The sequence below is a fragment of the Sciurus vulgaris genome, assembly GCF_902686455.1.
Source record: "Sciurus vulgaris genome assembly, chromosome: 1".
Taxonomy (NCBI): Eukaryota; Metazoa; Chordata; class Mammalia; order Rodentia; family Sciuridae; genus Sciurus; species Sciurus vulgaris.
The window spans coordinates 63605783-63632827 of NC_136461.1; the positions used below are offsets into that span (position 1 = coordinate 63605783).

General features: G+C 36.5%; 1 protein-coding gene across 1 annotated transcript in view; it reads left to right on the forward strand.

The window, feature by feature from the left end:
* MSH4 (mutS homolog 4) overlaps positions 1–27045 on the forward strand; it is a 95478-nt gene that overhangs the window by 13200 nt on the left and 55233 nt on the right. Inside the window, exons 3-7 of the mRNA XM_079128899.1 lie at positions 1039–1149; positions 8766–8881; positions 9760–9933; positions 14761–14933; positions 24827–24894. Of these exons, the coding sequence (XP_078985025.1) occupies positions 1039–1149; positions 8766–8881; positions 9760–9933; positions 14761–14933; positions 24827–24894 (642 nt within the window). The remainder of the gene's footprint in view (positions 1–1038; positions 1150–8765; positions 8882–9759; positions 9934–14760; positions 14934–24826; positions 24895–27045) is intronic.

Genomic DNA, 27045 nt, shown 5'->3' on the forward strand with positions numbered 1-27045 from the left:
ATTTGTGTGATCTAGCAGTTAGATGATAACCTACTCCTATCTTTCTATTTAGAGAAGTTGTTGTTGTTATTATTAATATTATTATTCCACCAGGAATTAAACCCAAAGATGCTTAACATCTGAGCCACATCCCCATCCCCTACCCCTTTTTATTTTGAGACAGGATCTCACTAGATTGCTTAAAGTCTCGCTAAGATGCTGAGGCTGCTTGAATGTACAATCCTCCTGCCCCAGCCGCCTGATCTGATGGCTTACATGCACCACCATGCCCAGCTAAAGTTATTTGACAAAATTATAATTACTTTGAAAATATGATCTACTCTGTTACTTTTAGTCTTTTATTGTTCTTTAATTTTCTCACGTTCCTCTTTATGGTTCCCCAGTATATAGGCTTCATTTTCCTAATAATTTTTTATTATATTTAACAATCTAAATGACATTAATGCTGCACACTAACTTCATTTCTGGGTATTTTAAAATTTTTATATAATTTCAAAAGAATAGAGAAAAGTTTTTTAGAAAAACAGAAATGGTGGACACACTGATCAAGTTTCTCTCCGGAGTAGCTCCAAGCAGTGCACCTTTTTAAAAGCACAAGGCAGAAAGCAGATATTTCTCACCTGTTTTTTGTACTTTTCAACTTCTGAACTGTACTGATGGGGATGTACTAATACCAATACCATGCTTACATGATTAGATATATTCGTGTTTTTCATGAAGATGGGTAAAATGCTGAGTAGAAGAATTTTTTTATAATACCTTATTTGGGGAATATATATTTGATAAGTTCAAATTAACTTTTAATTTATAGTTATTACAAACTAATGTGAGTTAAATATAGCCTGTTTATGATAATGTATACATGGATATATGTTTAATATATATCATTAAAAATTATTTTAAATATAACTTGAACCATTTGTAATTTTGTTATTTATGAATTAACATTATTCATTATATCAGAATATTGTGAAATTTTTTATTTTGAAGACTGTTCTAAGATTACATTGATGAAATTATTTATACCAACAAATTTAGGTGATCACTAAGCTCAAAATTTTATCTCCTTTGGAAATAATAATGTCAAATACTGCTTGTGTTGTGGGGAATTCAACGAAGTTGTATACTCTGATCACAGAAAATTTCAAGGTAAACAATTTCATTCTCAAATAACATTCAAGATTTAATTATTTAGACTTTTTAAATATAAGGAACAATAATTTGAGCAACTGTATATTCAGAATCCTAAAGTAGTCAATAAATGCAAACACTAATTTAAAACAAGTAATAAAAATGATAAAGAATCTTCATATTTGATTGGATATTCTGGATCTACTTAAGTAAAAGAAAAGATGTTTTAGGTAATAAGAGGTTTCTCAGAGTATACAAGGGACAGACTGTTAAGCACAGTTTTCTTTAGATGTAGCTTTCTGTAAACTAGTTACTGTTAAAATTGAAGTTCTCATCCTTTCAAGGGATAGCAGCTCTCAGCAAGTGCTTTTTTCCTTTAGGCAGGTTGATCTGTGTTATAGAATTGTTTCAGCTTCCCCTGGGAACATGCACTTCCTTACAGTTAGCCTGCTAGTTTAGCCTACTGTGACGTGTAAATGCTGTGCAACCTCTCCAACAAATGCTTTGTACCTCAGAAAGACTTTTTACCATGTAGTTTATTTTATCCTTCTCATAACTCTCCCTGTTTAGTGGAATTGGGACTGTGGTCCCAAGAAAGTAAGCAACATTTCAATTGGAATAATTTCTGAGGAGTGCTAATTATTTTCAGAATATGCAATATTTTGTTAAATATTTAAACTTAGCTTTTATTTTAATACATTTGGAACCAGTATGAGATTTAGGGTCTAATGAGTTCCTTTCTTGTTCTTATTATATTCAGCATCTGTAGTCATATAAGATTGTTTGTGGTACTCTTAGAGGTCCTACATAGCTCAGCTGGGGTTTGTTTTTGACTCATTGCTGGAAATGGTCCCTATTCTAAATTTATTGTCTCTATTATACAAGTGTCTTTCTCTCTGCTTTTCATTCGTTGGCTCATACTTCTTTTCATCATCCTTATTTACATATTCCTTTCTTACTTTTTGTTGTCCTGATTAGGCCTTCTAAGTCTTTTGGTAAATAGCAGGAATTCAACTTAAACTAGCCAAAAACTTATTGGGCTTATGTAACTGGGAAGTCAGTGGTTGGATATATCCTATGTCAAAGATATATCTGATCACTGGATAAGATGGAAGGACAGATTTTTAGTCAGTAATATACTATTGCAATAGGAAAACGTGTTCAGTGTGAAGTGAACTGAACCTCACTTTGTTAGAGGTGACTGAGTATTTTAAAGGGAGAATGAGGAACTTGGGAGGGAAGGGAGAAGGGGTTCAGTAGAATCAGGGAAGTGAAAAATTACAAAAAGGAAGAAAGTGGAGTTGGTCCATGTGAAAACTATCTGGGCATTGAAGGTAGGCTCCTTCCCTCACAGAGAATGGGAGACAAGGACTCTATCTTTAGTCAATGGCCAAAATAAATAGTAAGGATTTTTTGGCACCCTTGAGTTTTCTTAAGCAGGCACTTCAAGAGGGTTTAGAATCATCCTAGCAATGGGTTCTTGAGCTGTTAGAAACCTTGTTAGTGTTTAGTTTGTCTGTGTAGGTCAAAGTTGAGATCCAGTTGAGAAGAGGGCTCATCAGAGCCTGGCTAGAATTTAGTCAATGACAGAATCTTTGCCCCTACAACATCCCCAGTACCATCTCTTTTCTACTGAAGATATGTTACCTCCATGAAGTTTAAGAAGATAATTGCTGATGGCTTTAGGCTAATGAAATCTCAGCTTAACCAAATTAGAGAGAAAAGAATGTCTTTCTTCCCATGTCCATATTAGAATTCCAGGGAAGGATGCATTTGTTCCAGGGAACAAATGCTTTGTTCATTTTCTCATGTTAGACTAATCAGTATTTCTGGAGAATACTAGCAACAATAGGTGTTGGCGAGGATGTGGGGAAAAGGTACACTCATACATTGCTGGTGGGGTTGCAAATTAGTGCAGCCACTCTGGAAAGCAGTGTGGAGATTCCTTAGAAAACTTGGGATGGAACCAACATTTGACCCAGCTATCCCACTCCTTGGCCTGTATCCAAAGGACTTAAAATCAGCATACTACAGAGATACAGCCACAACAATGTTCATTGCTGCTCAATTCACCATAGCCATATTGTGGAACCAACCTAGATGCCCCTCAATTGATGAATGGATAAAGAAACTGTGGTATATATATACCATGGAATATTACTCAGCCATAAAGAATAATAAAATTATGGCATTTGCAGGCAAATGGATGCAGTTGAAGGATATCATGCTAAGTGAGATAAGCCAATCTCAAAAAATCAAAGGATGAATGATCTCACTGATAAGCAGATGATGACACATATAGGGTGTAGGAAGGGGGCACGGATGGAGGAAGGAGGGACTCTATAGAGGGATAAGGGGGGCAGGGGGAGGGAGAAAAAAATAACAGAATAGAATGAATAAAAAATTATTACCCTAAGTAAATGTATGATTACACAAATGGTATGCCTCTGCTTCATGTACAGAGAAACAAGATGTATTCCATTTGTTTACAATAAAAATGAATTAAAAAAAAAAAAAAGGCAGAACTGAGCTGAGAAAATCCCTATGGTGAAGCCAGCAATTGAAACATCGGTCCACACAAGACCAGTCAAATAGAATTAGAGTTAGGAGTCAGAGGCTCAGATGTCAGAATAAGAAGGGTTGAGGATCAGAAGTAGGGTGGGAGACGAACAATATGCTAATTGCAAATCTAGAAACCACAAACAGAGCAAAAGTCATTCCCCAAAACATTGAGCTTTGTCCCCTAATCCTCAGCATCTTTGGCCCATTCAAAAGCTGGACTCCCTTCAATCAAAACATAGTTTATATCATGTGGCCACAATTAAATATTTGGGAAAAAGGGTGAATTGAAAGAATTCTCTATTATCTATCAAAAGTGCATGATGTTCTGAAATGGAATTACACATTATAAAGACTGGCTTCTAAAAAAACAAACAAACAAACAAAAAACACCCATCTCTGAAAATAAAAACTATCCTCAACACTCAAAAATAAATTTCTGGATTACTTCATCATTTCTGAAGGTATTTTTCCTGGATTGACAGTTCTTTTACTTACATGCTTGAAGTCTTGTGTCACCATATTCCCCAGTTTCTGATGGGAAATCTGCTGCTACGTGACTTGGGTCTTGCCTGTGGGTGAGGTCTCATTTCTCTCTCACTGCTTTTGAAATTTCTTTTTCTTTTTAAATTTAACAGCTATCATAAACTTGACTATGATGTGAATTTATTCTGTATTATCCTGTTTAGAGTTTACACATGTTTTTTAGTCTGTGAATTTATGTCTTTTGCCAAATTTGGGATCTTTTCAGTCAGTCCTCCTTGGAAATATTTTAACCCCACCCATTCTCTCCTCTCCTGAACTCCAAAGATGTGGATGTTAGATCTTTTGCTACAGTGCCACAGTTCTTGAAGTACTGTTATTTTTTTCTTTTGTGTTTCAGTGTATTTTCTCTGTTGTTCAGATTGGGTAATTTCTATTGCTCAATCTTCAGGTTCACTGATCTTCAGTTCACTCCATTCTGTTACACCCATCCATTGAGGTTTTATTTTGGTTGTATTCTTCTGCAGGAAATCATCTGTCTATAACTGGAAGTTCCTATTTCCAGGATTTTTTTTTTTACTTTTAAAAATGTTTCTTTATTCTTCATCATTGCCTGCCTACATTTTGTTTATTTCCTTGATCTTGTTCAATGGGTGTTGTTCCCCCGTATATACCTAAAAGAGCAGAGAATGGATCAATTTGCTGAGGACCTCACCAATAGCTGTAATATTTTTATACAGGTAGTTGCATCTTTTTTCTTAGAATATTGTGGGGGTAAATTCCTTTGTTAATTTATAGAAGTTACACTTAGAAAAAACTGAGAAAGGATAAGGATATGTTTCTTTATGTTGTTAAAACAAATTGTTTTGGTTATGTGTGCTTTGTTAATTTGGATTTCCTAATACCTAAAGCTCTGTGTTCTTTTTAAGCATGACTTTTTAAGTGCATCTCATAAATTTTAATATTATATTTTCATTATCAGTTCAAAATATTTTAAAATTTTAATTCTGATGTAGACCTGAGGGTTTTTAAATGATATTTCTTAATTTACAAATATGTGAGGATTTCCTAGTTATCTTTTTATTAAACATTTTTAAAGGCCTAGCCTGTGCTCAGCATTCAAAAACATGTCATGTTTACCTGGAAATAATGTAAAATTTATATCTGTCAGTTGAATTGTTCTGTACATAAAAAGGGGGTTATGTTTATGAATGATTTTGTCTGTATATTCAATTAGTTACTGGAAGAGTTGGAAAAGAATTGCCTACCATTTTGTGAATTTGTCTATTTAGTCATGTGTTGTCAAGTTTTTGTTTTGTTTTGAGACTATATAATAAAGTTTAGAATCGTTAAAAAAATAAAGTTTATCCTTCCTCAGTTATGTTAGAATATGGAAGACTGAGAATAAAACCTGTGTGATGTTGTTATAGAATTGTTCCTATAGAATAAAATTACTAGAAAGCAAAGACTTTCATGTTTATTTGTTAATCTAAAAATTATTTGGTACTGGGGAGTGAATCCAGGGCCTCATACATGCTAAGCAGGCACTCTACATTCTCTTTTTTCAATAATTAAGAAAACTTTTACTTTCAATGTTGAAAATATTAAAAGATAAACTTTATACAATACTAAACCCACCTACCGATGTACTATGATGCACTTAAGAAAGCAGTTTTCAGGTGGGTGTGTGGTGGCACAAGCCTGTAATCCCAGTGACTTCATTTATGGTTCCCTTAAGCAGTATGAAATGTCCTTCTTTATCCCTTCTGACTAACTTTGGCTTAAAGTCCACTTTATCTGATATAAGGATGGAAACCCCCGCTCGCTCTTTTACTGGGTCCATGTGCGTGGTAGGTTTTTTCCCATCCTTTCACCTTTAGTCTATGGATGTCTTTTTCTATGAGATGAGTCTCTTGCAGGCAGCATATTGTTGGGTCTTTCCTTTTAATCCATTCTGCCAGTCTATGTCTTTTGATTGATGAGTTTAGGCCATTAACGTTCAGGGTTATTATTGAGAAATGATTTGTATTCCCAGTCATTTGGCTTATTTTTGGTTTTTAAGTTGGCTTGGTTTCTCCTTTGAGTGGTTTTTCTCTAAGGTAGTTCCTCCCTTTGCTGACATCCATTGTTGTTTTTCATTTCCTCCTCATGGAATATTTTGTTGAGAACATTCTGTAGTGCAGGCTTTCTATTTGTAAATTCTTTTAACTTTTGTTTATCATGGAAGGATTTTATTTCATCTTCAAACCTGAAGGTTAGTTTTGCTGGGTATAGGATTCTTGGTTGGCAACCATGTTCTTTCAGAGCTTGAAATATGTTGGTCCAGGCCCTTCTAGCTTTTAGAGTCTGGGTTGAGAAGTCTGCTGCTATCCGTATTGGTCTCCCCCTATATGTAATCTGATGCTTTTCTCTCGCAGCCTTCAAAATCCTATCTTTATTTTGAATGTTAGGCATTTTCATTATAATGTGCCTTGGTGTGGATCTGTTGTGATTCTGTGCATTTGGTGTTCTGTAAGCCTCTTGTATTTGATTTTCCATTTCATTCTTCAGGTTTGGGAAATTTTCTGATATTATTTCATTGAATAGGTTGTTCATTCCTTTGGTTTGTATCTCTGTGCCTTCCTCAATCCCAATAATTCTTAAATTTGGTCTTTTCATGATGTCCCATAGTTCTTGGAGATTCTGTTCATGATTTCTTACCATCTTCTGTGTTTGGGCGACTTTATTTTCAAGATTAAATATTTTGTCTTCATTGTCCGAGGTTCTGTCTTCCAAGTGGTCTAGTCTGTTGGTGATGCTTTCCATTGAGTTTTTTATTTGGTTTATTGTCTCCTTCATTTCAAGGATTTCCGTTTGTTTTTTTTTTTTTTTTGAAAATCTCTATCTCTTTGTTGAAATGATCTTTTGCTTCCTGCAGGTGCTCTTTCAGCTTATTGGTATTATCATTCATTGCCTGCATTTGCTCTCTTATCTTATCCTTTGCTTCGCGAATCATCTTAATCATGTATAATCTGAAGTCCTTTTCTGACATTTCTTCTAACATACTGTCATTGGATTCTATTACTATAGAATCTAGATTTGTTTGGATCATTTTCTTCCCTTGTTTTTCATGTTGTTCATGTATCTTTCCCTCTAGCGCTGCAGATCTGGGGTATTGCAGATTTCCCCCTATAGGCTTATAGTGGCCCTATAGGTTTCCAAAACCCTTTCTTTAAGGGGAGATCAATATTAGCAGTGCCCAAGTCAGACACTATGCAATCCTAGACCAAATAGCCCCTATGGGGACAATAACATCATGTAAATAAGGGAGAAAGCGACTCTGAGGGAACAGGTAAGCAGAAGGAAAAGAAAGCAAGAACCATAAAGAAATAAAAACTTAAATTTTTTTTTAAAAAAGGAGAAAAAAGAAAATCTACTGTATAATAGTCATATACTAATGAAACCTCCCAGTGTTCAGTAGCCTGATGTATGAGAGGTACCTGACAATGAGCTTCAAGCCTCCAGCAGGCGTCTCAGGATGGGATTTGCCCCACCCGAAGATCGGAGCTACGGCTTCCAGGATTATCCAAGATGGCTGCTCTGGCTTCCAAATGTGTTGGCAAATGGGGAGCTGCAGCTCAGGGGTGGACGTGGTCAGCTGGAGGTCCTGGAGACAGGATGCAGTTGGTCCGGCAGTGGTCCTGGAGGTCGGGTGTGTTTGGTGTGGTTGTGGGATCCAGGAGGCCGGGTGCAATCAGTTGGTCTGGGTTCCCGGTGATAGGGCACAGTCAGTTGGTCTGGGGGTCCTGGCGGCAGGGAGCAGTCAGTTGATGTGAGGGCCCCAGAGGCAGGGAGTGATCGGTCGGGCTGAGGGATCCTGGAGACGGGACTCGGTCAGTCCGGCCAGGGGTCCTACAGGGCCTGGCTGTTGTCTCAAAATGGCGGCAGCCACGTGTAATCAAACCTGCAGGTACTGTGACAGTGAACTTCCAGGCAGCAGCAGGCAGCTGGTTCTCCACTGGCGGTCTGCGGTCAATCTGCTGGCAGCTGTCGGATGATCGGGAGGTGATCGGGAGTGTTGGGTGATGCATAGGGGTAAGGCAGGCAATGGACAGGTGAGAGGCAGGCAAATGGCAGATGATAGACGCCTGACAGTGAGCAATCTGCTCTCAAAAAAGGCGTCGATATGCTGGCAGATTGCAGGTGATCACAGCAGACAAGAGGGGTAAAGAGCAGGGGATCGATAAGCAGCAAAAACTGCCTCACTGAGAAACAGATATCCTCTGCTTGAATCTGGCATTGCGGAGCACAAGGAACGCAGCCTTCCTCTAGACCGCCATTTTGGATCCCCCCCCCCCCAGTGACTTGAGAAGCTGATGCAGGAGGCGAGTTTGAGGCCAGTCCAGGCAACGTAGTGAGGCTCTGTCTCAAAATTAAAAAACAAAATAAAAAAAATGGTCAGGATGTAGCTCAGTTGTAGAGTTCCCCTGGGTTTAATCCCTAGTATCAAAGAAGGAAAAAACAAAACAAACAAAAAACTAAGCAAACAGTTTTTAGTAAGTGCATGGCACTCAACAATTTTCATAGTTTTAAAATAAAAAACTTTTTTTCAGAATGTTAATTTCACTGCTATCCAAAGGAAATACTTCAATGAAACAAAAGGATTAGAATACATTGAACAATTATGTATTACTGAATTCAGCACTGTCCTAATGGAGGTTCAGTCCAAGTAAGTTACAATATAAAAGTTATGTTATAATATAACTTATAATATGAAATTTATATAAAATAGAAATTAATCTCTAGTGCGAGTTTCACAAGGGCAAGGACTTTCTTCTGTTTTGTTATTTGTTATATCCCTTTCACCTAGAAAAGTGCCTGGTTCCTAATACATAGTAATTACTGAAATAGAAAAATAATAAAGTCTATACACAAGGCATATATTACTAATTTAATTTATGTAGAATTTCTTCAAATTAGTCAATCTATTGCCCTAATGGTTGCTCTTACCATTCTTTGGAGTTAAAAACAAAAGTAGCTACAGTATACTAGAATTGCGAGTGCTAGGAAATGAAACACATTTAAGGCTGTGTTTTTGTTACTTCATACATTTATTCCTAAAAGATTCAGCATGAGACAGTGATGGAACTTTTGGAAAAGATATTTCTTCAAATGAGCTAAGTAGGTACTCTCTGAGCCTGTTTACTCAGTTAATCATAATGGCTGTTCTCATCAGGATCATAATATACTTCCTATACAGTGGGACCTCTTGACTATACCTGTAAAGTCTCAGACTTTTTCAACATATTTGAATATTTAGAATGATATGTCAAAAATTGACACAAAATACCATTGAATGTTTTCTTCTAAGTAATTTATTGGAGTCTAATATATCTCTTAAGTAACAGGCCTTTTTTGTGGATTAGAGGTTATTTACAGTTTTCAAGAGTTAGGCATATTCAATGTACTTTTTGCCTTTGAATTTAAGTGATGCTGTGTAAGTACTTGTAATTTTCCTAATATTAATGTGAAATAAATGTTTTCTTCTCTATCAATATTTTTTCCTAATTCTAAACACACAATGCTGTGTCATTGGTCACCTTACAGGTATTACTGCCTTGCAGCTGTTGCAGCTTTATTAAAATATGTTGAATTTATTCAAAATTCAGTTTATGCACCAAAATCGCTGAAGATTTGTTTTCAAGGTAGTGAGCAGACAGCCATGATAGATTCATCCTCAGCCCAAAACCTTGAATTGTTAATTAATAACCAAGACTGTAGGTAAGAGCATACAGTTTTTTCTTACAAAATATATCAGTATATTTTATGTCATATTTTATTTATTTATTTATTTATTTTGTCTGGGTAGGGCTCATCCTTTTCTTTCTTTTGTGCCAAATGCTTCATCCCCATTGTTTACCAACTTTCTTTTTGATTATTATTTTGTTTTTCTTATTGATTTATAGGAGTTCCTCTTACATATTGAATATTAATGTTTTTTTTATTTTTACGGACTGCATTTGGATTCATTGTACACAACATTCATTGTACACAACTTTTCATTGTACAACTTTTCGTTTCTATGGTTGTGCACAATGTAGATTCATACCATTCATGTAATCATACATGTACATAGGGTAATGATGTCTGTCTCATTCCACCATCTTTCATACCCCTACCCCTTCCCCTCACTCATTTCCCCTCTACATAATCTAAAGTTCCTCCATTCTTTGAATTCTTGAAAGTTAATTTTTTGATAGAGAAATACTGAATAAACATTTTTAATCATTGTACCCTTGTTGGTGAACCATTCAGATGTTTCACAAAAAATAGATTTTAAAACATTTGTACTAAACAACAAAAAAATCCACTTACTATCTGAGTAAAGGGCCTTAAGAGACATGTCTTAAAAAAAAAATAAACAAATAGTCAGTAAGTACATAAAAACTAGTCATTAGAGAAATGAAAATTAAAACTACATTAAGGTACCACTTCACATCTGTTGGGTTGTGGGTTAAAACTACTCAATGATTTTCTGTTATTCTTCTTGTGTTATTTTAACATAAAAATTCATTGATCAAACCTGGTAATTGTCGTAAAGTGCTTTATGCCAGGGTTACCAGCACCACGGTAGAGCAGATTCCTTCTTGGAGGTGTGAACCAGCTTAGAAAATAAAAAGTCTAAAAATAATCAGTAAGGAATAAAAGACAAAAGACAGAAATTAGTTTTAGAAGCAGGGTGCTTGGTGGGTCTTCCAGCCCTGATAGGAACTGAAACTGAACAAGTGAAAAAGGCCCCAATACTTTATTTAAGGGGAAATACATAAAAAGATTTCAGTGTGGAAGGAGAACAGAATAAGATGGGGAAAACAGGTTGAGGCTTGGCAGGTTATGCCCTTCTCCTGGTGGCTATGTTTGAACCTAGGGTTGTGAGCTAAGGCAGGGCGCCAGCATGATCTGTGCTTTCTCAAACCAGGAAATTTCACCCAGGAGTTCCCAGAAAAGTAGCCTCCCTCCCTGCCTTATGTTGGCTCAAACAAACCCATTATTTATACATAGCTTCCAACAGCTTTATATCCAGTTTTGCCTTATCAAATTGCATACTCATCTTTGTTTATCATTGTTAAACATTGCTTGTATATTAGGGATACACAAACTTAAGAGAATATCCAGTCTCTAGGAGTTTGTATTATAATGACAGACTTGAACCAAGAATCTTTAAAAGATGGATAGTCTATCTATGGAACTATCTGAATAGCTCCAGTGCTTATATGGACTTGTCGCCTGTTAGACCCATTAATTTCAGTAGCAAATGTCAGGTTTGTGTGTGCTGGTCACTTCTTTTGTTCCTGCAGAAATCAAGTCCTCAAAAGGTTTTTAAAAAATTGTGCATGTTGTGAGAGAGCCCGTCAGCTAATCTGAATAGTTCCCTAAAAATTTGTTTAAATTGCTATGTCCAAAATCTAGTAGTTTGATGACTGGAAACTTAAGAGTCACTCTTGTTTCCTTTCCTTTTAACATCCCAGATTTAATTCATTTGTAAATGCTTCTGACTCAACCTCAAGAGTCTATCCAATTCTGGATCACTTCTCACCATTTCTAAAATTACACCCTAACCCAAACCTCTGTTTTCTTTATACTGGACTAATATAATAGCCTCCTAACTTGTATTTTTGCCTTCTTCCTACCCTTCTACAGTTAGTAGACAGAAATCAAGTTTTCTAACTTTCCTGCATAAAACCCTCCAGTGGTTCCTTTTACATTCAGAATAGAATCCAAATTGTTTACCACAGACTATAGGACTTCTGTGTCCTAGTCTCTATCAACTTCTTCATTAATCTCTCATTCTTAGCTCCACTTGTAAAGCTGTATCAACCTTGATCTACTTTCTGGTTCTAGAGTCAGACTTCCTGAATTTAAGTTGCTACTCTATTACTTACTTGGAAACCTTGGATAGTTAGTCTATGGGCTTCAGTTTCTTCAGTTGTAAAATGTGACTAATAATAGCATCTACCTCATATGGTTGTTAGATGTAAATGAGTCAATCCATGTAAAGTGCTTAAAGCACTTCCTGGTGCATACTAAGTGTTCAACATATGTTAGCTATCCTCATAATTATCATTATAATCCCCATTCCATCATCATCTTTGCATTGCTGCTTCCTTTTATTTGTCACTCAGGTCTTAAGTCAACTGTTGAATACACAGAGAAGTCTTTCTTAATCAAACTAACTAATCAGCAATCTCCTGATCATTCTCTTATGCATTTTTATTATTTTTTTTAACAGTTTATGTTTGTGAAATGTTTTCTCCTCCTCCTTCTTTTCTTTCTTTTCTTCTTTTCTTCTTTCTTCTTTCTTCTTTCTTCTTCCAGGGATTGTACCCAGGGATTGCTTAACCACTGAGCCACATTTCCAGACTGTTTTATTTTTTATTTTGAGGCAGGGTCTTGCTAAGTTGCTGAGGACTTGCTAAATTGCTGAAAATGGCTTTGAACTTGTGATCTTCCTGCCTCAGCCTCTCAAGCCGCTGGGATTATAGGCATGAGCCATCATGCCTGGCTGTTTTTTTTAAGATTATGTGTTTATTGTATCTTTCTCCCCACTCATTATCTTGTCCTCTGTCATGAACAATTAATGGATAAGCACTGGGTTCAGTCCTCAGCACCACATAAAAATAAATAAAATAAAGGTATTGTGTTCATCTACAACTAAAAAAAATTATTGGTTATTAGCCCCTAACTATAAAGGCCATAAAAATTATGTCTGTCTTGTGTTCTTAGGACATGGCATAGAGTTCTGAATACTGTAAGGACTCAATGAATATTTACCAAATATTAGTATCAATCAGCTATTTTACACACACTGAAATTGTCACATAAAAAGTCCAGTGAAATGCATTCTTACTAATAGCTTATTTTTTTATAAGAATCACTTAGAAATTATGGAATTCTCTTTTACTTATAATTCTCTAACTTCTTCAATTAGTAAAAAGTGATTAAATACTCATTTTTTTTATCAATGTAAAAGTACCCCTTTAAGGATGTATTACTGATAATCTTGCTATTATTCATGGGATGTCATAGATTTAAAAACTTTACATTAGTCTGAATATTGTAATTGATCTGTGGAAAAAGACACTGAGGGCAGGGAGATACTGTTGATCCTTGTTAATCTAAATGTGGTTCATTGACTGACCCTATATTTGGGAGCTTATTAAAAATATAGATTCTCAAGGAATTAGATCAGAGACCCTGCACCAAATAAAAGAAAATGTAGACCCAAATCTTCATGTCAGCTTAGGACCAGACTTCCTTAACAAGACTCCCAAAGTGCAAGAAATAAAAGCAAGAATCAATAAATGGGATAGATTCAAACTAAAAAGCTTTTTCTCAGCAAAGGAAACAAAAATGTGAAGAGAGAGCCAACAGTGTGAGAAAAAATCTTTACCACATGCACTTCAGATACAGTACTAATCTCCAGTATTTATGAAGAACTCAAAAACCTTAATAGCAAAAATGCAAAGAACCCAATCAATAAATAGGTTAAGGAACTGAGCAGACACTTCACAGAAGATATACAACTAATCAACAATATATGAAAAAATGTTCAACATCTCTAGTAATTAGAGAAATGTAAATCAAAACTACCCTAAGATTTCATCTCACTTCAATTAGAATGTCTATTATCAAGAATACAAGCAACAATAGGTGTTGGTGAGGATGTTGGGGAAAAGGTACATTCATACATTGCTGATGGGATTGGAAATTGGTGCAGCCACTCTGGAAAGCAGTGTGGAGATTCTTCAGAAAACTTGGAATGGACCTACCATTTGACCCAGCTATCCCACTCCTTGGCCTATACCCAAAGGACTTAAAATCAGCATACTACAGTGATGCAGCCACATCAATGTTTATAGCAGTTTAATTCACAATAGCTAGATTGTGGAACCAACCTAGATGCCCTTCAATACATGAATGGATAAACTGTGGTATATATATATGCAATGGAATACTACTCAGCCATAAAGAATAATAAAATTATGGCATTTGCAGGTAAATGGATGGAGTTGAAGAATATCATGTTAAGCAAGATAAGCTAATCCCTCAAAACTAACTGCCAGCTGTTTTCTCTGATAAGTGGATGTTGACACATAATGGGTGGGGTGGGGAGGTAAGGGAAGAATGGAGGAACTTTGGATTGTGTAGAGGAAAATGAAGGGAGGGGAGGGAAGGGGAAGGGAGGATGGTGGAATGAGACAAACATCATCACCCTATGTACATGTATGATTACACAAATGGTGTGACTCTATATCATGTATAATCAGTGAAATGAAAAGTTGTACTCCATTTGTGTATAATGAATCAATATGCATTCTGCAGTCATATATAACTAAATAGAACAATTAAAAAATTTAAAAAATAAAAATATAGGTTCTCAGACCATTTCCCATACATATTGAATTAGAATCTCCAAGTAGTTTGTATGCATACTAAAGTTTAAATATCACTGTTATAGGTTGTAGAATTATTTAATTATGAAGTTAAATGCAATTTTCTTGGATTTTTCTTTGTATACTTAATGAAATTTTCCAACTTGTTTTTTCAAAGGAATAATCATACTCTTTTTGGTGTTTTAAATTATACTAAGACCCCTGGAGGGAGTAGAAGACTCCGTTCAAATATATTAGAACCTCTGGTTGATATTGAAACCATTAACATGAGATTAGATTGTGTTCAAGAACTACTTCAAGATGAGGAACTCTTTTTTGGACTTCAATCAGGTAAACATCATCTAATTTTGAAAATGTAGTTTGTTTAGTTGAATTATTTTTTTCTAAGTTTTTGAAAGGCAGTTAGTGAAGGTATAAATGGCTTTATTCTTATATGGAAGCTGTTTTCCTGAAAATTTCCTTTATATTTCACAGTAAATAATTTCAGAGGTATGTTTTATATTTTGATCTTCTGAATGCTATTCTGTCCCTTTTTTCTGTTCTTTTGATAAACATTTTGTAAACTCTGTGGTAATCTTCAGAGAAGGGAAGATCTGTCCAAATTAGATAATTATTAACAGATGGGATATTATTAGTTTCCTAGGGCTTCTGTTTAAAGAGAACCACATACTTCGTGGTTTAAAACAACTGAAAAATTTTGACGTAGTTCTGGAAGGTGGAGCAGAAATCAAGGTTTCAGAGGGAGTATGGTCCCTCTGAAATGAAGGGGAGAATCCTTTGTTTTTTTCTCAGCTTCTGGTGGCAGCTATTCACATTGTGCCTGTCTTGCAGCTCTGTTAATCAAATCTTTGCCTCTGTTGGCATATTGTGTTCTTAATGTCTTCACATTGTCTTCTTATAAGAACATTAGTCAATTTTGGATTAAGATCTACCTTAATGACTTCATCCTAACTTGATTATATCTGCAAAAACCCAATTTCCAAATAAAGTCACATCACAGGTACCACTTCAACATTTCTTTGGAGAACATAGTTCAGCTCATAGCATGGAACAAGGAAATTGCTCTTGGGAAGCTTGTTATCTGTTTACTGACATGACAGTGCAGTTCCTTCTTAAATCTGTAGTTGGAAGAATAGTTTATATACACTTCCTAGTCCAGTATCTGATTACTAGCAGTTTGGTCAGTTTTCCATACTCTATTCCTTTCACTACCCTACCTTGTGTTTTGATTGTCTAAACTGAAGTGGTACCTGAAAATCCAGAAGGCATTTATAGCTTCAGTGAGATTTCCTCAGTCTAATTCCAAATACCTTATAATTCTTTTCAAATTTTGGTATTGGCTTGACTATTTCACTGCATTTCCAATGTTGTTGAATATATTCCTTTTCCCCTATGTACCTGTGTATTTAGTGAGACAGTGGGAAATGTAGAAGTCATTTTTAACTGGTGACCCTTTTCTTACTGTTTGCTGCAACATTTTGTTGGCCTGTCTATACCTAGCATTTAGTGTAAAACTGAAGTGCCAGGAATATGAAAATAATTTAAGCTCCAACTGTTGACTTTTTAAGCTTTCTGCTACCAAATATTCACCCAGTATACTCACCCACTTTGCTTTCCCTTTGTTTCAGCTAGAAGTAGTTATTCCTTGTTCCTTTTTATAGCTAATTCTGCCACCTGTGTTCTGCATCCCATCCTTTCACTAGATTGTTTCTTACGTTTGTGTTGTCTCTCTCTCCTTGTGGACTCCTTCCATGGTAATAGACTTTTTCGAGTCTCTTCCACCCACCCCTTTTTTTTTTTTTTTTAACTGGGGTTTGAACCTGGGGCGCTTAACCACTGAGTCATATCTCCAGTCCTTTTTTATATTTTATTTAGAGACAGGGTCTCGCTGAGTTTCTTGGGGCCTCACTGGATTGCTGAGGCTGGCTTTGAACTCACAATCCTCCTGCCTCAGCCTCCTCAGCCTCTGGGATTACAAGCATGCACCACCACATCCAGCGGTGTCTCTTTCATCTTTATAAAAACTCTCCCTGACCTTCATCTTTTCTGGCTACCACTTTATTTCTATTTCTTCTATTCATAGCCAAACTTATTGAAAGATGAATTTTCTGCACTATTTTCTCTTCATTATTATTTCTCAGTCTGTTGAAATCCTGTTTCTGTGCCTATTACTGCACGGCTACTGTTCTTGTCAGGGTCACTGTTGTAGATATTGTTGGTTCACTGTTCTGTCCTCTTGGATCTTCCTATTTCTATCTTGAATGTATCTTTCTCTATCCCTATTGTGCTGCTCCTGCCGGGATACCATTAACTCTCATCTGATTTATTTAACAGCCTCCTGTTTGGTCTCCCTCCTTTAATCTTGTTCTTTCTTTGATACATTGTTGCCTTACTGATCTTTTGAAAACATCAATCTGGGCATTTCACACTATACTGGTTTTCTATTGTTGGTGTAACAAATCACCACAAATTTAAAACATGAATTTGTTATCTGGAGGTCCCAAATCAGCTTCACTGGGCTGAAAACCAATGTCTTAGCAGTTCATTCTCATTCTGGAAGTTTTGCAGAATAACCCATTTCCTTGCTTTTTCCTTTTCCTAGAGGCCACCTACATTCCTTGGTGTGGTCCTTGATCTGTATTTAAAGCCAGCAACATAGCACCTTCTCTGTTTTTGTAGGTTTTTTTTTTTTTCTTCTCATTTGAGCAGCCGGGGATTTCAACCGCGGTCCTTCCGCATGCTAGGCGAGCGCTCTCCAAAAGGAGCTATTTCTTCAGCTCCACCTTCTCTGTTTTTGACTTCTGTTTTTGTGCTTGCACCTTCTCTCTGACTCTGACCTTCTCCCTCTTGTAAGGACCCTGTGACTTCATTGGGACCAACAGACAAATCTAAAATAATCTCTTCATTTGAAAATCTTTATCTTAATCGCATTTGGAAAATCCCTTTACCAGTTAACTGTGTCACCAGTTCCAGGAGTTAGGAAATGGACAGCTTTGGGAGGTTACTTACTTTTAGGATAAAATTCAAACTCTTTTATATATTTCTTTCCCTGTCATCTACCACAGCATATCTTTTTATTCCTTATTTTCCATTTTGCTTTCTAGTATAATGGAACTTCTTTAAGTTATTCAAACATATCTGCTTTCACTTTCTAACCTTGGTACTCTATACATCTTGCCTTCCTCTTCCCTGAAACACTTTCTTTCAAGCTTTTGTTTAGCTAGCTGCAGTTCATGTTTTACCATTTTAATTTGAATGTCTCTACTACTAGAAGCCTCTGACTACCCCAGTCTGTGCTAAACATCTTTTCTGCATGTTTCTATACTATCATTGTTATAATTTATCTTACTTTACTACATTATAAATGCATGTTTTGTTGAATGATTCCTTTATAAGATTAGGACCTAATAGGTGTTCATATTTTTCAAACTATCATTGTTCAACCTGTTGAAAATTTTATTCTTTGTTCCCAAAATAAATATTATTTTATAAAATGAAATTTTGGTGAAAATTATCAATTTTATTTGAAACATTTAACTTTTATTTAAGTTTTATATTTCCTTATAACTTAAAGTTTTAAGTTGGTGTTTATAGATGTTAAACAGTTTTGCTTTTGATATCTTTGATATCTTGACAGTTTATAATTTTTCTTAATATACAGTCAAGAAGGTGACCAGACATAGAGCAGGTTGGAAGGGCAATTTTTAGTTTATTAAAATTTAAGAATACAAACCTCAGGGGCTGGGTTTGTGGCTCAGTGGTAGAGCACTTGCCTAGCACATGTGAGGCACTGGTTTGATCCTCAGCACCACATAAAAATAAATAAATAAAATAAAGGCACTGTGTCTATCTACAACTAAAAATATTTTTTAAAAGAATATAAATGTTAGTTTAAGTTTCTGTCAACAAGGACTCATATTCATGTTAGCGAAACAGAACTTCAAAAAGTGATTATAATACAGTGTAATAAATGTAATAATTATTGAGTATATTATGAAAACACAGAGGAGTGAGCTGGGATAAAGATGGAAACCAGGTGGGATTCACAGGGATAATATTTCAGCTCTGTCTTAAGGAAATGAGCAAGATTTTGTCAAGAGAATTTTTGCCTTGAATGATATTCAAACAAAAGGGACCATTCATTCATGTGTAGGGTATATTGATATGCATAAGAGTAACAAAAACAGTTTTGGGATGTAATTGCTGATAAAGATATGGTGTACACGTCGTTGACTGTGATTTTGAAGTCATTACTTTCTAGGGTACACTTGTTTTAGTCAACTTTTTCTCTGCTGTGATCGAAAGATCTGACAAGAACAATTTAAAGGAGAAAAAGTTTATTTAGCACTCACAGTTTCAGAAGTCTTAGTTCATAGATGGCTGACTCCATTTCTTGGGGTCTGAGATGAGACAGAACATCATGGCAAAGGAAAGCATCTAGGAACATGGCACCAGGAAACAGAGAGAGAGAAGGACTCCCCTCACCATAGACAATATATATACCCCCAAAGCAAGCCCCCAATGACCTACCTACTCCAGCCACACCCTACTGGCCTACAGTTACAACTCAGTTAATCCCTATCAAGAGGATTAATACACTGATTAGGATAAGGCTTTCATAACCTAGTCATTTCACCTGTAAGCTTTCTTGCATTGTCTCACACAAGTTTCGGGGGACACCTCATATCTAACCATAACACTTATATTTCTGGGGAAGTTGGTGAAGGTAGACTGTGCATCAGTTTCTATAATGGTACTTATGTTGATGTAAAAGAACTTGCTGTTTTTAAGGCATGACTAGTAATTATTTATGACTTGAAGCCTTAGGGAATGGCAGGAAATGAGGATGGGGGCTAGTTTATGAAGAGCTTTTATGTAATGGTATGGGGTTTGAATTTTTCCTCTAGATAATAGGGAACCAAGAGACTAATATGATCAAATTCTTATTCTATGAACACTGTTCCAGTTATAATAGGTTTAGGGAAAGGAAGGAAAAAAGACTAGTCTGTTGGGGTCTGTGCCATGTTGATCTCATCGGCAGCAAGGAGGTTGATTGACATAAGCACACTCAGGTGATTTATTGTCCACACACACAATGTATGCGCATGTGTTCTCCAGCACTCCTAATTGTGCCTGCTTGGATATCTAGCGTCTTGCTAATCTTTGCGTAAGAGGCGTGGCCCTGCTCTCCGCCTCCTGGAGGTGATATAAGCATAAGCAGAACAAGACAACACGGAAGCAGCTAGACACGCAACAGCAGCCAGAAGAAAGGAAAAACACGCACAGCAGCAGCGAGTAGGAGCAGCGGCGGAAGGCAGATCATGGAGCGGAGAACTGAGACGCATTACCAAAGACCTTAGGTAGACGTACTCTTAGTTCACAGGATGCAGGACGCAGCAGTAAGGAAGCAGCAGACCTTAAGTGAGGCGTAGCAAGTCTCTCTTCCTCTAAGCTCTAAGCAAAGCCTGTCCTTCTCTCAAAGTCTCTCTTAAGCAAAGTCTCTCTCTCTCTCCTCTCAAAGCAAGTAAACCTCATTTCCTCTATCCTCTATAAACAAACAAGCAAGAAAGCAGTGCACTAAAGAGAAAGATAGAAGTAGCTCAGTTTCCAGTCCACCACCCATAAGACCCATGCAAGTTGTTGCTGCAAGCGGTGACAAATATCCACGGATTTTGTACCGCAAAGAGCCAGCGACAAATGGTGGCCCGTCTGGGGAATGGTGGCCCGTCCAGGGAATGGGGAGCATGCGGGGAAGGAAAATTAGCAACAACCTTACAGAAAAAAAAGGGAAATCTGCACGGTGGGGAAACTGAGGAACCTCACAGGAATAGGGTAAGGGAAAATTCAAGATCCGCCTCTGGGAATAGATACAGCAGGGAAAGTAGGACCTCGCAGGAGTCTCTGGCCAGAGCAGTTTAAGGGTGAGGGATAGTAAAAAGAAATAGTGTTGGTCAAAAACTGAAGGTCACAAAGGACATGACAGTAAAGTGCAAAAATGCGTGTATATGTGTTGTTTGTGTTTAAAACTAAAATAAGTCAAGTAAAATAAGTCAAGAAAAGTTAAAGCAGTATACAGGAAGCTGGGTCGAAGAGGGCTCAGGTACAGGGAGCTGGGTAAAGTAACCCCCAGTGGACTGGCCAGGCATTATTAAAATAAGATTTTGTGTGTTTGTTGTTTGTCAAGAGTTCATGTCTTCGATCAGAATGGATAAAGGAGCTCCGGAATGTGTGTATTTTGTATTGTTTGTTTGTACTACTGTTAGTGTGGCCTTTGTACAGTGAAGGATGGATTCAAAAATATCATGAAGTCAGTCTGAAGGGATAATTCAAAAGGAGGCGTGAAAAATATATTACAAGAAGAAGAAGTGCTGGGAGAGATTAAAAAGGAAGTTAGCTGGGGTAACCAAAAACAGGAAAGTTCTGGGGAGGAAGGAAACACTGGGGAAGAATTAGAAAATAAGGAAGCCACTGTATGATCATATGTTCAAACTCTAGCAGAAATAAGCCCAGGGTTTATAGAGGAAAAGTTGTTCAATGTGCCACAAGGGGATCTTCAGAAACAGGATCTAATAGCAACAGAAAAGAACTTTTAAAGAAAACAAAGTGAGGAATAATTGCATGGTAATGACTTAGAAAACAATTACTAAAAGTTTAAGAACAAGGGGAAAATGTAGGAGAAAGTTAAACCTAATACAAAGAACCCCAAAAAGGAATAACTAAGTGGTAGTGAAAGCTTAAGAACAAGGGAAAAAGGTAGGAGAGAGCTGAATCTAATACAAAGAACTTAGACAGTGATGACTGGAAAAAGCTATACAGAGCAGTGTTATCTGGAGGACAATGTCTAGTTGGAGAGCTCAGTGGCAAGAAATAGCTGTTGAAACTGCTTGCAGAAACACAGTAGCAAGGTAGAAATGTTGATAATAGAAGGCTAATATGTTTCAATAGATACTCAAAATCAATATGATCCTGGAGTGTATGCACATATATATAGCAGCAAAGAGACAATGCCCTAACAAAAGAAAAGCCAAGAGATAACTATAGTAAAATCTGTTACACCTTGTATCCCAGGCCTCTGCCCAAAGTGCAGAAAGGGAAAACATTGAGTTAACAAGTGCGAATTAGTTACTGTTGTTGAGGGAAAGATGTTACCAAATCATTTAAGAAACAAGGCACAGAACTCTTCAACTCAAAGCTCACAAAATGGAAGCAGTTGTCATAGCCCTTGTAGAGTTTGGGGAGTAACAGATCTTTTTTCTGATAGTGATTGCATCACTCGGGCAATTCCTAAATTGGGATTGATTGGACCCATAGCCCCTCATAAGCTGATTTAGCCACACAGATGATTTTCATCTTTTTCTCAGTAAAGCAAGCTGCTTATTTTCATCCTGTGTAACTCACTTTCTAATCACTCATGTTGATACCTCACCTTTAAGGAGGGTTTATAAGTAAAGGGAAGTGCACTGACTAGAAAGTTAATGGAGTTAATATTGAAAAATGTAGAGAGGGTGAAACATTTTTTTTAGCACAGATTGGCACCAGATTTTGGGGATTTTTAGGTTTTACACTAATAGGTTTGGGTGCGCTTGTGTTAATTCTATCTTACATCTACAAACACCTCAAAGCCAGTCAACAGGCTTATGTCATCATAAAACAGGCCATGGCTGCCCTTGAAGCAGAACAATCTCCCAGTATAGTATATGGCTTGGTGTGCTGGATCGGTAGTCGAAGACGGGTAAGATTCATGGGGAGCTCATACCAACCTAAGACAGGAAATGAGGGCTAGAGCCACATTGTCCAATGATGGGTAAGGATGTTGCTCTGCCATGGACAACCTAAGACAGACATGATCCTTGCCAGCTTTCTTTTCATTGTATATAAAGAAGGGGGAATTGTTGGGGGCTGTGCCATGTTGATCACATCGGCAGCGAGGAGGTTAATTGACATAAGCACACTCAGGTGATTTATTGTCCACGCACACAATGTATGCGCATGTGTTCTCGAGCACTCCTAATTGTGCCTGCTCGGACATCTAGCGTCTTGCTAATCTTTGCATAAGAGGCGTGGCCCTGCTCTCCGCCTCCTGGAGGTGATATAAGCATAAGCAGAACGAGACACACACGAAAGCAGCTAGATGCGCCGCAGCAGCTAGAGGGAAAAACGCAGGTGGGACAGCAGCCAGAAGAAAGGAAAAACACGCGCGGCAGCAGCGAGTAGGGGGCAGTGGCGGAAGGCAGATCGCAGAACGGAGAACTGAGACGCATCACTAAACCACCTTAGGTAGACATACCCTTAGTTCACAGGATGCAGGATGCACCAGTAAGAGGCAGCAGACCTTAAGTGAGGCGTAGCAAGTCTCTCTTCCTCTAAGCTCTAAGCAAAGCCTGTCCTTCTCTCAAAGTCTCTCTTAAGCAAAGTCTCTCTCTCTCTCCTCTCAAAGCAAGTAAACCTCATTTCCTCTATCCTCTATAAACAAACAAGTAAGAAAGCAGTGCACTAAAGAGAAAGAGAGAAGTAGCTCAGTTTCCAGTCCACCACCCATAAGACCCATGCAAGTTGTTGCTGCAAGCGGTGACAAATATCCACGGATTTTGTACCGCAAAGAGCCAGCGACACTAGTCATATTTTTTGTAAACTTTTACTTAGACTGACTAGTGGAAGCACATGTAAAATGTCATAATGGTATTCTGTTAAAATTAACAATAGTATAATAGCAGTATATTCATCCTATTTATTCTTTTAAATTCATTTTTGAATTTTTAAATTTTATTCTAATTAGTTATACATGACAGCAGAATGCATTTTGATTCATTGTACATGAGTGGAGCACATTTTTTCATTTCTCTAGTTGTACATGATGTAGAGTCATACAACTCATGTGATCATACATAAACCTAGAGTAATGATGGCCACCTTATTCTGCCATCCTTCCCACTCCTCTGCCCCCTCCCCTCCCCTCACTACCCTCTGCCCAATCCAAAGTGCCTTCATTCTTCCCTTCACACCCCCACATTATGTATCAGAGAGAGAACATTTGGCCTTTGGTTTTGGGGAATTGGCTTATTTTGCTTAGCATGATATTTTCCAACTCCATCCATTTACCTGCAAATGACATAATTTTATTCTCCTTTAAGGCTGAGTAATATTCCATGTGTATATATATATTATATTTTCTTTGTCGATTCATCTATTGAAGGGCATCTAGGTTGGTAGATTGTAGATGTAGCAAATTAGAAATGGGTACAGTACAGGGAGAAAAACTGAAAACTATTAAAAGGTACCTGATAATTTGAACAGGAAGCAATTCAAATTTAAAAAAAAAAATTAAGGGATAACAGCTTCAGACCACTTTATGAAAGTATAAACGAATATATACAAAAACTTTTGAGGTTAGATATTACAATGATGATAATAATTATTAATCATTAAGAAATACTTACTGCAGTTTACTATTTTTTAAGTATGGGGAACTGGTTCATTTTTAAAAGATCTATTCATGGTGAAGATGAAAAACCTGGGGATTTTTAAGATATCGATTGAAATTATCTATAAACTTACTTTTGTAGAATACTTTAGGATAGAAAATGAGCTGAGAAGAATAAATTTTGAAAGTTGTACAAAGTACTTATACATATTATCTCACATAATCCTCACAACTCTGGAATACAGATGCTATCCACATTTAAAAAATGAGAATAACCGAAGTTCAGAGAAGTTAGGTAACTTCATGGAAGTTTATATGGATAGTGGTTGAGCTATGCTGCTAAACTAAGCATTTTAAGTATTAGGAAGAGAAGTAGAAGTCAAAAAAGATGAAAACAATTTTATAGGTATCATCCAAAAGGCAGAGTAGCTTCAAGAATAAAGGGATGGTCACTAGTGTCAAATTTTGAGGAAAGATGGTGAACAATCAAATTAACAAAATAACATTAGAATCTATTGATTTTATTCCTTGTAGACAGAGAAGGAATGAAATGAAAATAAGTAAGAGTTATAGGTAGAACTGTTCTATTTTATTATTTGTGGGAAATATTTTACATGATGTATATATTTTTGACTGTAAAATGAAGACTTCTTTGTTTTGGTACCAGGATTGCCTATCTCTTTTTCTTTTGAGTCTGGGTCTCACTAAGTTACCTAGGGCTGCACTAAGAGCCTGAGGTGTAGTCCACCTTGCCTGGCTAGCCATGAAGTTTAAATGCTCACATTTCGTTTGTTTCTTTCAGTTATATCAAGATTCCTTGATACGGAGCAGCTGCTTTCTGTTTTAGTCCAAATTCCAAAGCAAGATACGGTATGCTTACTTATACATTACACTTTATGTGTTTTTATATGTGATATGATAATACAATATTATATGACATTATTTTTATATGATATAACTTATCTTAATATAATTTAACAATGAGAAAATATAAAAATGTTTTGGGAAAATACTTCATTATTGATATTTAGAATGTTTTAATTCCTCTTTAGATAAATCTTTTAAAAATGTATTATCCCAGGTTGGGGATATGGCTCAGTGATAAAGCACTTTCCTAGTACATGTGAGGCCATGAGTTCAATCCCCAGCACCACATCCCCCCCCAAAAATATTGTCATTCAAAAATGTATTAGCACACATATTATGAAATAATAAAAATTTTCTTAGGTAGTTCAGGAATTGGTATATTTTAACTAATAGAATATTTATTTAAAGATTTATATTTAATTTTCAAAAAACAAATTATAATAACATTTGCATAATAAGTAAATAAAATTGTTAAATTCAAGGAGTATAGCTTATTCTTTTTTTATTAAAAATCATAAATTTACATAGGGCAATGTTGTTTGATTCATTCTGTTATTTTTTTCAATTCCCCTCCACCCCTCCCACCCCTCTTTTCCCTCTATACAGTCCTTCCTTCCTCCATTCTTACCACCCTCCTTATCCCTAACCCTAACCCTAACGCTACCCCCTCCTACCCCCCATTATATGTCCTCATCCGCTTATCAGCCAGATCATTCGTCCTTTAGTTTTTTGAGATTGGCTTATCAGACTTAGCATGATATTCTCCAATTTCATCCATTTGCCTCCAAATGCCATAATTTTATCATTCTTCATGGCTGAGTAATATTCCATTGTATATTTATGCCACAGTTTCTTTATCCATTCATCAACTGAAGGGCACCTAGGTTGGTTTCACAATCTGGCTATGGTGAATTGAGCAGCTATGAACATTGATGTGGCTATATCTCTGTAGTATGCTGATTTTAAGTCGTTTGGTATAGGCCAAGGAATGGGATAGCTGGGTCAAATGGTGGTTCCATTCCAAGCTTTCTGAGGAATCTCCATACTGCTTTCCAGAGTGGCTGCACTAATTTGCAACCCCACAAGCAATGTATGAGTGTACCTTTTTCCCCACATCCTTGCCAAACCTATTGTTGCTTGTGTTCTTGATAATTGCCATTCTAATTAGGGTGAGATGAAATCTTAGGGTGGTTTTGATTTGCATTTCTCTTATTACTAAAGATGTTGAACATTTTTTCATATATCTGTTGATTGCTTGTACATCTTCTTCTATGAAGTGTCTGTTCATTTCCTTAGTCCATTTGTTGATTGGATTATTTGTATTCTTGGTGTAGAGTTTTTTGAGTTCTTTATAGATTCTGGAAATTAGAGTTCTATCTGAAGTATGAGTGGCAAAGATATTCTCCCAGTCTGTAGACTCTCTCTTCACATTACTGATAGTTTCCTTTGCTGAGAGAAAGCTTTTTAGTTTGAATCTATCCCAGTTGTTGATTCTTGCTTTTATTTCTTCTGCTATGGGAGTCCTGTTAAGGAAGTCTGATCCTCAGCCAACAAGTTGAAGGTTTGGACCTACAGTTTCTTCTATAAGATGCAGGGTCTCTGGTCTGATTCCGAGGTCCTTGATCCATTGTGAGTTGAGTTTTGTGCAGGGTGAGAGATAGGGGTTTAATTTCATTCTGTTGCATATTGATTTCTGTATGTTGAACCAACCTTGCATCCCTGGGATAAAACCCACTTGATCGTGGTGCACTATCCTTTTAATTATTTTTAAAATATTTTTGTATGTGATTTGCTAAAATTTTGTTGAGAATCTTTGTGTCAATGTTCATTAAGGTAGTGGTCTGAAATTTTCTTTCCTCGATGTGTCCCTGTTTGGTTTAGGTATCAAGGTCATATTGGCTACATAGAATGAATTTGGGAGGGTTCCCTCCTCTTCTATTTTATGGAATACTTTGAGAAATATTGGAATGAACTCTTCTTTAAAGATTTTGTAGAACTGGGCTGAGAATCCATCTGGTCCCGGACTTTTCTTTGTTGGTAGACTTTTGATGACCTCTTCTATTTCATTGCTTGAAATTGATTTATTTAAGTTGTGTATATCCTCCTTGTTCAGTTTAGGTAATTCATATGTCTCTAGAAACTTGTTGATGTCTT